Below are 14,677 nucleotides of genomic sequence, written 5' to 3'. Positions count from 1 at the left end.
ACAAATTTCCCTAGAAAGCCTTTCACGCTTGATCAGAGCTTGACTCATCATCAATTCCATATTTTAAATTTTTGAATAGATTGCTTACGATAATTGTGATGATTTTAAATGATGATATGATTGTTTTATGAATTTATACGTTAGCCTAGTGTGAAAGGATTTATTTAAGTGTGAAAAGTTACACGTAACGTAACGTAGCCAATTAGCATCTAAAATTACATACGTAATTTTTGTACGCTGCTTTGCAAAGAAGAGACTGTGCACTTTGCAAAAAAAGGGGCATTTCAGGCCAAAATAGATACTGATGAAGATCAATAACGAATCGCAAACGTAATAGCAGAATTTTTGCAAATGTACCCATTGTTTGAATTGATGGTCGGCTTGGTACATTAAAAGGTACAAAAACAGCGAAAAGATACATTAAACACATCCATTGTATTAAAATAGTAAACTTACAAAGAAACGAAAAGTCACTCAGATAGAAGAAAGTACGAAACAAAAGGGCATAACAGACATTTTCAAAATTTTCATGAAAGCATATAATAGATTTTAAAGCATTTCGCCCAAACATAGACAAAAATGAAGTTTAGTACCGTAAATGATTTTCAAAATTAGGCTATTTGCAGAACTTTACGAACAAACAGAAGAAAAAAAGAAAAGCCACTCAGAAGTAACTGCGAAACCGAAGAGCGTAACCTTTAAAATTTTTCATGGGAGCAGAAAACAGAAGCATTTTCCCCAAACATAGATAAGAATGAAGTTTAGTAATTAAAAAAAAATTAATAATTAGGCTTTTGGCAAAAGTTGTAAATACGCCTACTTTAAAGACCATGGTCGTGGCCAGGGAGGGGGTGTGTACCCCCCCCCCCCCCCGAAATGTTTGTCTGACGCGTAAAAACGTAACAAAAATGGGTTCTTGTGCATTATTTAGTACATATTCGAGAAGTGAAATTTGATTAATAATAATGAAACGTTCCGAAATATGATGAAAATACAATACTTTAGTAACAAAATTATGAAAACTATATCACAGAATTAAGGTAGGGGGCCGCACAGAACGCATTATATTAAATACCTGACATAACCTAACCCAACCAAAACACCATCTCTATATATTAAATATTTAATAAAAATATACCTACAGCTAAGCCAAAGCTTATTTCCTCTGGATTCTGACAGGTAAAAACTGGTTATTGTCTTATCTGTAAATCTACATTCTCGAGTTTGTACCATATAATACACAAGAACCCAAATATGTATATAAACACATTTTTGATGCGCTTTTTAACGTTTTCTGTACATTCCCCCCCCCCCCACCGAAAAAATCCTGGATGCGGCCCTGATATGGACTAACATTCGTTTTGATCTCTGCAGTAAAAACAGCAAAAAGGTATACTCTAATCTCGCTACAGGAAATGCCTAAATTCTTGATCCAGAATCCGCAATAAATTCTGGTATCGAGAGCTTTCTGTATTTCAGGAACCCTGAAAAGAGTCAAGGGGAAATTTTAGCAGCAAAAATCCATACTAAATATCATGATTCATTTGGGCCTTATTACAACTGGGTATGACTGATGCTGATCTAAATCAGTATTTTTACTGTCATATCTATCATCCTCTTTTTTTCTGAGAACATACCTTTACAACATCCCAAAACATGTTTCAAACAACCACGCCCTGGGTGTTGCTTAGTGTCTGCCCACTTGCTTAATCTTTCATATCTTTTTTATGGATTTGTATCAGACTAGAAGACACGACATGCGCAGCGGCACACCCAAACTAGCTCAGGAGGGGGGACAACGACAGTGCACTGTAAAAATTGTTTCTGTCAAAAGACATGTAGAATATCATGACCAGTCATCGATTATGTTAGGCTAATTTTTAATGGTAGTTTTTCCCCGGATAGGCGACGGGTACAAATTGCGACGGCTACAAGAATAAGACGGCTACAAATTGTGAGGGGTTTCCTATTCTTCACCATCTTGAGATGCATCAAAGATTGTCACTTGTTCCACTATACGTGGTACATTTCTGCCAAAAGATGCCACTTCCGCCACACATTGCAAATTTTGTGTAACGCGAGACACAATCCCACTGCAGGTGGTTACCATCAGCTTGTTACCACTGTTACCACTGTTTGTTACAACTTGTTACCACATCAGCTTGTTACAGCTTGTGGACACACTTTCAAAGTGGGCGAACCCTTGACAAATCAGTTTAATATCTTTAGATCAACCTTCATACATATCACGTGTGATTGATACGTTCGTTATAAGGTGATCGACCAAGGGGCTTACGAAAACAATGGGGACGGTCATGGATTTTTTTCATTTTTTAGTAAAAATGGAAGAAATGCTAGTACGTATTTAGTAGCCGGTGAACACGCGAGATGTGAAGTTTGGTTAATGCTAATGACGTAAAACAAAGTATGATAAAAAAAAATATAATAGTTTAGAGACAAATTTGGGCTATATATTTGCATATTAGAGAGGGACGGTAAAGAATAGCATATATTAAATACATAATCTAACCTAACCTAGGTACCTTTTTTTGCCCCTTCAACCTAAAAAAACTAAAGTTTAAACATTTGTCACGGAGTGAGCAATACCTCACTAGCAGCAAAAACCTGTTCTTAATATAGCATCTTTGAGATTTCGATGCGGTTCTTCTCGCTTGTTTAGCGGCTACTAAATAAGTATCGAAATGTTTTTTATTTAATTTAGGGGGCATTATATTTACTTTTTTCAATGAAAACGCCAAAAAAAAAACATTTACTAAGTCTAGGAGGGGGGCAAACCCCCCATAGTTGGCACTCCTAAATTGTTCCGATCCTTTCATTTTAAGCAGGTTAAAAACTTAAGGTTTTCCAGACAGTAGATTTTTTTTTTGTTATTTTTTGTCAGGAAGTGTAGATAATACGGCATTTTTTTTTTTTTTTAGTTTTTGGTGGATCTCATAATCAATTAATGGGATTCTTAATATTTGAAAAGACTTTTTGGCACTTGTTAATAATACAGAACACACTCAAGAATTACGCTTAGGTTACATCTCAGAAAACCGGTTTCGTAGCTACAAAAACATTTGATGGATGATATAAGCATTGGACGTAGACAAAATGCATCGGACTTGTATAATTTGGGCTATATATTTGCGCATTAGTGGGGATGGAGATTAGGTTAGGGGCGCTGTCCAAATACTTAACCCCCCCCCCCTAATGTGCAAATATAACCCAAATTATATCATTATACAAACTAAAGATTATATTAAGGTTATATTCCATTAAGATTAACCTAATTTCACTTCTTGGGTGTGTTCTGTATTATTAACAAGTATCGACTTTTTTATTTTACGGTATATTTGGACTTTGAAGTTAATTTACTTCCTGTCTCCTTTCCTTAGAGAAAAGCCGCCAATTCCCTCCAATAGGTCACAAATTCATGTTCCCATGTCAGGAACAAAACCGGATTACCACATAAACCATCCGAAAACTTTCAAAGGTGGGGCAAAGGCCAGCCTCTTATTTGAATAAATGCTCAATCAAAATCATTTGTCAAATTTCGACTAATTATGGAGTGACTTTCATTGCGCTGAATGATGTAGACATGTTATTCCAATTCGATTTAGCATTTGCTAATTATTACACAAATCATTTGCTATTTAATTTAAGTGGATGACGTCATCTCCCATTATGGATGACCTTTCAAGGAGAATGTACCTTCGGTAAAACCTAGATTTGAATACCAGATTAGTGACATCATTAATCTGGATAATGTTGCGGCACAGTTATTTTCATGGTTGCAACAATGGCTGCAACTTAAAATAGAACAAACATCAGCCCATAGTAACCAAAATATAAAATATCGGTTTTTAAAGAACATTCTCCATGTTTTTCATTTTTTTGCAACATTATTTTGGAAAAAAAAATCGGTCATAATCAACAAAATGAATTTTTAATTTCGAGATACAATTTTTACGAATTTCGACTGAACCTGAAAACCTTCAGAAATAGTGCTTACTTAAACGACGATCAGTCTACTCTGACTAGCCAGTACCAGGATTGCCACCCATTGAAAAAAAAACACACTAGATTTTAGTGATTTAGTGATTTTGTTCAATAATCTAGTGATTTATGTGCTGCTTTAGTAATATTTTTGTTTCGACAATATAAGAAATCAACAGAAATAGTGACTAATCACTAGGGGTGGCAACCCTGGTCAGAGCGTCACTGGGAGTCGTGACGCCCAAAACGCCGACCTATATAGCTTACCAATGCAAAAGCAGATATGAAAAAGAGGAAAAGAAAAGGCGAAAAAGAAAATGGATATTGAAAAAGGATGACCTATATACCAATGCAAAAGTATAAAGAAAAGGAGGAGGTACCCTTATTGAGGCAGAGGTGAAATTTGATATTCTGCTTGTATTTGACAACATGCTCTGCATCGAATCCCTTGAACTCTGTCGCGTCATTTTATAGGCTGAAGAAACTTTGCGCATCGCATTTGCCGGGGATCGAAACACTTTGGAGGCAGGTGTGAAAAGTCCATGCTTCGGCTTGCATTCAAAATACCTGAAAATTAATAATGATGAAGATGAATTCAGTCTATTTTAGGTTCCATCCCTGTAAAAGGTGGCTCGTGACCTCGTTTTCGCTCTCATGGACAATCCACTTAAAGCCAAAAGAAATGCCTGTCGTCCCCAAATAGAGAGGGGGGTGGTTATAAGAAAGGATTTTAAGAAAACTGGAACTTCTATAGAGGGTGTAAAGAGGGAAGCTTTGAATAAATTGGGATGGAGAAGAAGCATGCGCAGGTGTGATGGCCTCAGCCCGCATAATGTTACCGTGAGTTGTTAGCAGTAGTAGTAGTGGCATTAGTATGTATCCATATAAGGTAAATGACAACATAAGAAATAGGAGATGACACAAATTGGAAACAGAAGAAATAAGAAACGACATAGATAAGAAACTGAAGAAATAGGAAATGACATAAATAGGAAACAGGAAGAAATAGGAAATGAAAGAAGTAGTAAATTTTAGGTGGACTTGAAAGAATTATTTCGGTGACAGTCTTTCCTTGACCTTTGTGTGACAGTGCTTTAGGAAATCTGTGAAAGGATAATTTTGAAAAAATACAACCCAAGGGTACTTTTCCATTCATTTCGGCAAAAAAAAAGAAAAAAAAGCAATGTGAAGCTTGAACTCTCTAGGTATAGGGCGTTTTACCTGTTGGTTAATAGAGTTAAGAAATCAGACTTGCAGTTTTTATTGAGTAGTATTCATTTTTGACGTTGATTAAATCTCACTTTATATAATTGGTAGGTATCTGCAACACCCAGCAAATCGGAATCTGAAAATAATCAAGGGATGCTATACAAAGGAAAATTGAATCGAATATTTTTGGAGTGCTTTTACAATCAGATTCGGTAGATTTTCAGATGATCAAGAGAGAATATAGTTTTTTTGTTTATGCATGAAGCCTAAAGGCAAGCGATTATGTCTCATTTAAGTAACACTGGGTTTATTTAAAAAAAAATAAAGTATACATAAAGCATAAAGTATACATAAAGTATACATTTCATACATGCAAAAGCTTTAATTAGAAGATGACATCTTACACGTAGTTTTGCAAGCACACCCTGTTTAGTCTCACTACTGGGAAATTGAGCTGATACTTTCAGTATTTTTTGGAGGGAGGACTTAAAATTTCGTGTTGGGAGAAGGGGCATACTAGCTTTTCTCCGATCTTCGCAAAAGAATACTTTTTTGGTCCTAGGGTGGAGACCAACACCAAGAGAAATCAAGACTACCGGGGAGTTTCTCTTTCCGAAGATGTCTTCTAATCAATATCTCTGGGGGTTGATCAAGCTTACTAATTGAAAACCAGCAGAGGAAGTTATTATTTTTTCTTTGATTAAAATTGAAACAGTTTTTACAAACAAAAATCTAATAAAAACCCACGATTTCAGAGTCCGTCCAAGAAAATAATCTACTAAATCTAAATTCTGTTCGTTTTCTTTGATTTGGCAATTAAAGACAAAAACAAGAACAAAATAGGAACCAACTACATTTCCTGTTTTAGGAGAAAACTTGATTGATGTATCAAAACTGGAATAGTAAGTTAAAGAGCTATTTTTTTTGTCATTATAAACCATAACTACTATTTCACTCATCTAAAACATTTTCCAGTATCTTTGATCATTTAAACATTTTCCAGGATCCTGAGCTCCAGAATCCTGGAAAGCACGCATCAGAATTTGTTTATATTCATTTTCGCTACGTTTTTACGAGTCAGACAACCATTTCGGAGGATGGAGGGATTCAAACCCCGTAACCCCCCCCATGGATAGGGCCTTGCTAGGATCTGTCGATTTTTCCTTTTTTTGTAAGTCATAGTGAAGCCAGAAAATGTCTTTTAAAAACCCAAATTAAATGTTTTTTTTTCCAAGTTAGGTACTATCAAACAGTTCGTGGTAATGAATTTATATATTTTTTAGTTGAGTATCAAACAGGTCATCGTAACGAACTGTAAGTAAGGAGTAACTCGGTTCAATAGTAGCCGAAACTCTGAAAAACAAAATTTTCAAATCAATAGATACATCAAAAGAATCAGCTTGTTATGCTAATTTCAAATATATAAGATTCATCAAGTTTAATGTTACCCATCAAAAGTTACAAGAAAATTTGCCTCAGAAAACTTGCTCGATTTTTGAAATAGAGCGGAACACCCCCTAGAAATCAAGGAATCTTAATGAAAATCACGCCATCATATGTGGCGTACCAGAGAACCCCACTGTAGCAGTTTCAAGCTCCTATCTTAAAAAATGTGGAAATCTGCTATTTTCGCCAGAAGACAGATCGCGGATGCGTGTTCATTGTTCTTTCTTTTTTTCACGTGCGATCGGATTGAAATACTGGTCCTAGAAGATCGCCAGAGGGTGCATTCGAACGAAAATTAAAAGTTCTAGCGGCCTTTTTAAGTGACCAAAAAGACTGGAGGGCAATTAGCCTCCCTCCCATGCACATTTTTTCCCCAAGGTTATCTGATCAAAATTTTGAGATAGCTATTTTGTTCAGTATAGTTCAAAGATTAAATAACTATGTCGTTAGAAATCCCCCCCCCCCGAGTCCGTGGAAATAGGCCTGTAATTTATGAAATTTGCCCATTGTTTACGTTTATTATTTGTGACTGAGAAGTATACAGACATTTTTTGTGGGGGGGGGGCGTGGGGTTGCGCTTGGGGTAGATTTCTATAGGGAAAATTTTCCCTGGAGAGAAATTTCTGGGGGGGGGAATTTTCTAGGAGAAATGTTACACTGGTGGGATTTGACAGAATTACTATATGAAATTCTTTTAATTGTCATACATTCTCTTTGCCAAATTTTACATGCGGAGATCTTCCGGGGGAATCATTCGTGGGCTATTTTCCGCGTGTTTTGATTTCCACGAATTAATTTTCGCGGAAGGAGGCCTTTCTGGAGTGATCGAGTAACCGATTAGAGATCAAAGTATTATTCAAACGAAAGAATGATAAGGAGAATTTTTCAGGCTGAATCGTCCGCAAGCAATTTTACGGGGAGGGGGATTCTCAGCGAGGATGGAACTGTTTGGAGGGAATTTGACAGGGGGTGAGGGTACACTTCAAGTTGAATGAGATTTCCACGGAAGAGTGTTCCGTGAGCGGGAGGGGTATATTTCATTCAGGGTGAGCCATATTTATCGACATTATTTGAAAAACGAACAAAAATTATTCCATATGTGAAGAGTTGCCCCCTCCTCAATACCTTGCTCTTTACGCTAAAGTTTGCCTGTTTATCCCAATTTTTTAAGAGCGTCTACTGAAACACGGGGGCCGTTTAATTAGAATAGGAAGCTTTATTAAAAGTGCTAGCAGCTTTAGCGTAAAGAGCAACGTATTGAGGAGGGGACAGTCCTTCTTATACGCAATAAATCTGCCAAAATTATTGTGTAATTTTTATTTTATTTTTTCATGTACGGTGAGCCAAATTCGAGCCTGCATTAGTTGAAAAACGTTTAGAAATTAAATAAAAAAACAAGTTTTTTAAACTGAAAGTAAGGAGCGACATTAACACTCAAAGCTAACAGAAATTATTCCGTATATGAAAGGGGCTTTTCCCTCCTCAACGCCTAGCTCTTTACGCTAAAGTTTTTTATTGTTTAACATAAATAAAGTTGTGACAAAGTCAAACTTTAGCGTAAAGAGCGAGGCGTTGAGGAGGGGACAGCCCCTTTCATATACGGAATAATTTCTGTTCGTTTTAAGTTTTAATGTCGCTCCTTACTTTCAGTTAAAAAAACTTGTTTTTTTTATTTAATAAAAAATAAAACCTGACCTAGATGACGCGAAGATGACCTAGAATGTACTATTGCGAATGAAACTTTTGTAAACAATTCGAAGGTTGTTACAGCCTTGGCGGAAAAGGACTCAAAGATGACAGAGAACCATTCGCAAAAAATCATAAACAGTGAAGAACAAAGGTAAGACACGCAGCACCCAGTATAGCTTATACAATAACTGCCAAACTTTAAGAAAAGGATCTTTGAGAACAATCAAGAGCAAGTCGTAAAAATCTTATTGTTATGTATATGTAGTATAAGATTATATATATATATATATATATATATATATATATATATATATATATATATATATATATATATATATATATATATATAATCTTATTGTTATAACAACAAATCTTATAGTAAAAAACATTATTATTAAAGTGTAAAGTGCTTCCGAGACTCCAGCTCCCTTTTTGAATAATTTACATCTTTGGACAAATCTCGCCTTCCAATAATGTCAGTCTAAACATGTTATGGTTACTTTCAGAAAAGTTTGACGCCTAAACCTCAACTAAAATAAATCAGAAGAATCTCAAGAGAAGACAAGAACTAGCACTCAATTAAAAAATCTAATAATCAATTCTAGCATAAGATGGATATAAATATATATATATATATATATATATATATATATATATATATATATATATATATATATATATATATATATATATATATATATATATATATATATATATAGAAAATTTAGCAATTTTGTACCCCTGTAACTCAAATTTTCATTTGGATTACCTCTATAACTCGTTACCTTTTATAAGTTGAATTTTATGTAGAATATCCTCTATGCATAAGTCGAACTATACGTAACTCGAAGAAAAATATTGGTCCCGTGAATTTCGAGTTAGCGAGAGTCAACTGTACAATTATAATTTCTATTTAGGTTTTCACTACCAACTTTATGACTCAACTAGCGTGAGACAAGACAAATAAAAGTGACAGAATAGATGGAAAATATATAGTTTGGGCTATATATTTGCACATTAGGGGGTGGGAGGGGGGGGGGGTAAAGTATTTAGACATTGCGAAGTTAGAAAACAATTCTTACTGTATAATATGTAGAATAATTATTCCTAAAACATTAGGCATGCAGACCCGTTATACTTTACTCCCACCCCTAATTTGCAAATATATAGCAAATTTTTTTTAAGTATTATATTTTTATCAGTTAGGTATATTTCATTAGGATTGATCGTCAGAAAAAAATATTAGAAGAATATTAGGTAGGGGATATTTCATACAAGTACCCAGCATCTAGTTCACAGAAACAGTTACTTTTGTCATAAATCACCCGTTATAGAATGACACAAATTCTTATTCATTAACTAGGGCTGAAAACTCTAAAGAAATTTCAGGCTCCAAAGGATTAACTAAAACTGACTTTCTGCATGTTCATCCATCCACTATTGGAATCTGCATGTCCTGTTTGACTTCTCGCTTTGACAAAGAAAAAGGTGATCATATTGAACGAGATCTGGAGAGGTACACTACAAATCATGTACGGAATTTCCCCGTTGCCTTACTCTTTTTCCAAATGCATTTGAACTTGACCCCCTTTTTGTCCATCGTGAGAGACTGCCTGAAACCCTCCTCCTCCCTGCCTGAAACCCTTTGCCTCAACCCTCCTCCTCAATCATATCTACAATAGCTTCCTCTTAGATAACCAGCTTGAAGCATATGTACCGATTAATCAGATTAGCACCGAATGAGATCTTGGCAAATGCTTACATGAGGAAAAACAACCGCACACTCTACCTCGTGTTCCGGAAAATGGCCAATATAAACACAAGAATAAAAACAAACGTACATGCCATTAAAATGCGCAGAATAGCGAATTCTTTCAACTCACTCTTAAAGAATAGGACAAAAGGTCAAACTTTAGCGTAAAGAGCGGGGTATTGAAGAGGGGACAACCCTCCTCATATTCGTAATAATTTCTGTTCGCTTTAAGTTTTAATGTTGATCCTTACATTCAGTTGAAAACTTTTTTTTTAATTTCTTATCATTTTTCAATAATGTCGGGTAATACAGCTCCCCCTCCATGGAAAATCCCTTCCCCATTGAAAAATTTCTCTATGTAAAGATTAACCCACGTAACCCCAGTCCCCGCCAGACCCCCCCCCCCCCCGAGAAGTATCTGTATACTTCCCAATAACCAACATTATATGTAAACAATGGGCAAAGTTCATAGCTTGTACCCCTTCCCCTGGGGGCAGTGGGGGAGGCAAATCATCCTCAAAGACATAGTTATTAGATTTTTTTTTTACTATGCTGAACAAAATAACTATCTCAAAATTTTGATCGGACGACTTAGGGAAAAATGTTCGGGGGAAGGGGCTAGCTGCCATCCAATATTTTTGGTCACTTTAAAAAGACACTAGAACTTTTGATTTCCGATAAAATGAGCCCTCTCCTGATCTTCTGGGGAAACTGGTTCGATACGGTCATCCCTGGGAAAAACAAACAAAAGCAAATAAACATACATCCGTGATCTTGAAACTGGCAAAAAAATGCAAAATTCCACATTGTTGTACATAGGAACTTGAAACCACTGCACTATGGTTCTCTGGTGTGCTGAATCTGACTGTGTGATTTTCATCAAAATCATTTGATGTTATGGGTGCTTCCCACCTTTTCGATAATTGAGCAAATTTTTTCAGGCTTGTAGCTCTTGATGGATAACATTAAACTTGACGAATTCTATATATTTTGAATAACCATTTCGATTCTTTTGATGTATTCATTGTTATCAAGACATTGTTTCTTACAGTTTCGGTAACTATTAAGCCGCATCGCTCCTTACTTTCAGTTCATGGCAACGACCTGTTTGATCGAACACGTATTGAACCCACCAATTGAAATTTTGGTTTAGCTCTGTTTTGTATGTCACGATCTATCGAATGCGAAAAACCCCCTCTTGAAACTGTTGATAAAAATAAACCCCGCGTTCAATATAGCTAATTAATTTCGATTAATTGCAGTTAATTGCAATTAATTATTGAACAAGCGGAATTATATATTCCATTGAACCTGTTTGAACAGAAAAAATAATTTTACCCGAGTAATTTGAAAATTGGAAGAAATAGTCAAAAGTCAAAAAGCCAAAAGTCAATAGAAATAGCCAAAAACTTTACCTCACTATACACCTAAAACCAAGAAAAAGATGAACATCAGTGCTAGTCAAGACCGTATCCAGGGGTGGGGTTAGGGGGGTTGAACTCCCGCCGAAATGTTTGTATGAGAAACTAGATAAAGTGCATAAAAACACATTTTTGGTGCGTCCTTAAAAGTTTTTTTGTACCCCCTCCCCGTACAAAAAGTCTGGATTGGGCACTGGTGCTAAGCACAGTATATAAATTATAGGCAGTATGATCTTTCCCTATCTCACCCATTATAAAAACTCGGACAGAGGTGCGAGTGCTCCGAAGAAGGTAAAAACATAAGCGACATTAGATCTTTTCACGGGTAGACAAGTCAGATTTCTCTTGAACCCGAAACTTGGCTTCAACGTTGAAACACTAAATTTTGAAGAAACTAATTTTAAATTAATTTATTCCAATACGTATGTGAAAATCGTTAATTAGTAGTGCAATTTTATCGTTAGACATTTTTAGTAATTAAAAGTAGGTTTCAAAGTCTCAGGTTGGTTTCAAAGGTATTTTGAGCAAGTTTGTGCCAAAATACGTGTTCCAGGGTAACTGGACCGCTGATGGCAGATCAAATGAGAGGAGCTTTTTGTAAGCGCTAATGCAAGAAGAAGTGGGAAAAGCTATTTGTTCGCACCAAGAATGGAGAGCCAGAAATTATCTACGGTAAACTTACTGCTATATCTTTATACTGTGGTGCTAAGCATGCAAAAATGTGGTTTTAGGGTTTTCGTCAAGGGTGGTTCCAATGGTGTAGTTTTCATTTCGATCCGACACTAAAATTGAGGGTTATCAGCAAGACCTTATTCAGGGGGGTACCAGGTTTGACTCCGTCCCCCAAAATTTTAGTCCAACTCGTAAAAACGTAACAAAATTGCATACAAACTAAACTTTGATGCATTTTTTAAGTTTTTTGGTAAGACCTCTTCCAAAAAGTCCCCCCCCTCCGAACCGAAATTCCTGGATATGGAGCTTCAAATGACAATTTTCCCTTACTTGACCGTTTCTTTTTTTTAAATTTATATTTTCCTTTACTACGGGTCGAACTTTGTTCTTACTAGACTGCAGCGAATGTTGTAACCACGATGTTGTACAAAAAATTATAGTTGAAATGACAAAACAATTTAGAGTTAATAATATTGAAACTCCATAGCACCGCTTAAGAAAGGTTCTAACAGGAAGATTCCTAATTCATCTCGATAGAAAAATACACCAAGGATTTTTTGTCTAGAAAACAACTAATTGATGCTTATTGACATCTGACGCGCAATAAACAAATAAATAATTTAAGAGGGCGCTACTGAACGCAATTCAGTAATTGTAATCGCCTATTGAACACAAAAAATAGCACAAATTAATTGCAGTAAGATTATTGAGCGCGGGGAGATATTTATAAACACTGTAAGTTCGGTTCGGTTAAGTTGTTAAGTTAACAAAGTTGTTAAGTTTGGTAAGTTCAGTATAAATCAATTTACAATAAAACATCATCACATAATTCCAAGGGTGGGGAACTTTAACAAATTACCTACATCATATGGCACGTGACAAACGTAGCCGAAGTATCTCAAGCGTGGCGGAACTGTCCCAAGCGTTGCGGGGACTATGCCAAGCGTGGCGCAACATTGCATTGCACGTGGCGCTCTAAGATGTACACCAGTGGTGAAAAATGGGCGGTCCCTAGCAAAACTCTTTCTTTAAGACATGGCGTAACATACTTTTTTTCTTCTTAAAAATTGTTTAAATAAAGCGGAGGATCTATCATTTTACAGAAGCGAAAATCCCGCTAAAATTTTCTGATGCTGTTATCTTACAACATTGTTATCACTGACTCAGAAACAAACAAAACAGAGACTCCTGAAACAACTAGGTGACAGAGCACTAAAATGAGATTAACCTTCAGTATGAAAACATGTCAAGTGGGCTTAAAATTTATTGATAACTAATATAAATGGCTAAGAAAAGCATATCACTAAGCATCTCGGAAAATGGGACTGTATAAAAAAAAAAATTATTCAGTCTGCCGTGCTTGCGATGAGGCAGGTAAACAACAGGGACATCTCCAAAGTCTCCGAAATGACGACTTACTTTTGACCTAAAGCTCTTGCTCGGCAGCGTCACCAGCGTAGAAGGAACCAGACCCATCTCGTACGTGTTCTACCTATGGGGTGTTTCCAGCCGTTTGCAGTTGGCTCAAAGTCGAATGTAAGTCGAGCAGGTGTTAGAGTGGGTAGGCGAAATGCCCTAAAGTTAAACTATCTACCTATATAATTGAATATTTCTATAACTACCAGCCGGTCCCTAATATTCAGCTCTGAAAACAACATGCGCGACGTTATACAACGGGTAACTGAAGCCGGAGGCGAATCAGGTATTTCTCATTAGACAGTCTGTTTTGCTCAGCTTACTCGTGTTTTGTCTCGGGAATCGGAGACTTTCAGGAACACTTTTTTAGAGAGAGGATGAAGTAAGGGGACTTGAATAGGGGTACGAATTTTTTGAAAAAGGTAATTTTTCTTATCCAGACAGAAGAGCATGGGGTGTTTCTTCTTTTGTGTATGGGTGTTATCTGATACCTTCTGCAGCTAGTTGACAATAACTCCAAGATATTGTGTGTTTATTTTGCGGATGCTAACTTAGACACACAACCCAGAAACCAAATCCTAGGATTCTAAATTATTTTCTATAATTTTCAAAAATTATAATAATAAATTATAAAGTACAAAATTATAAAAAAATATAATTATATAGGCTAATTATAAAAAAATATAATTATATAGGCTAATTATAATTAAATTTAATTAATATAATATAATAAAAATATAATTTATAAATTTTTTTATTATAGAATTAATTATAAAATTTTCTAAAAATGCCTGCTTCTACTGCATACCTTATATTCCCCCTAAAATTAGAATTGAAACTACCTGAATAATGGTTCTTTCACTTTATGCCGGAGAGGCTTTTAAACTCAAGATTTTATGCTACGTCAGGGACTCTTAAGACGCAAATTTTGTCCGTATGTAGGCCGTTCAGAGTAGACTCGAGGTCTGGTTAGAATTTTGGGTACTTATTTAGAATCCAGAAAACACGCGAGAAGTGAAGTTTCGTTAATGCTAATGAAATAATACAAAATGGAATGAAAATATAATAGTTT

The 14,677-nt window shown here is 35.7% G+C and overlaps 1 protein-coding gene across 2 annotated transcripts in view; it reads right to left on the bottom strand.

The window, feature by feature from the left end:
• The window catches only part of CLIP-190 (Cytoplasmic linker protein 190), a 231,548-nt gene that overhangs the window by 139,169 nt on the left and 77,702 nt on the right, over positions 1 to 14,677 (bottom strand). For both annotated transcript variants that reach the window (XM_089103477.1, XM_089103478.1), the window contains one exon: positions 4,380 to 4,566. In XM_089103477.1, coding sequence (XP_088959603.1) covers positions 4,380 to 4,566 — 187 coding nt within the window. The remainder of the gene's footprint in view (positions 1 to 4,379; positions 4,567 to 14,677) is intronic.

The sequence above is a fragment of the Artemia sp. Qi Xiang Cuo genome, chromosome 17 (assembly GCF_049724085.1).
Source record: "Artemia sp. Qi Xiang Cuo chromosome 17, ASM4972408v1, whole genome shotgun sequence".
Lineage (NCBI taxonomy): Eukaryota > Metazoa > Arthropoda > Branchiopoda > Anostraca > Artemiidae > Artemia > Artemia sp. Qi Xiang Cuo.
This window is presented reverse-complemented; position numbering and strand designations above follow the sequence as displayed.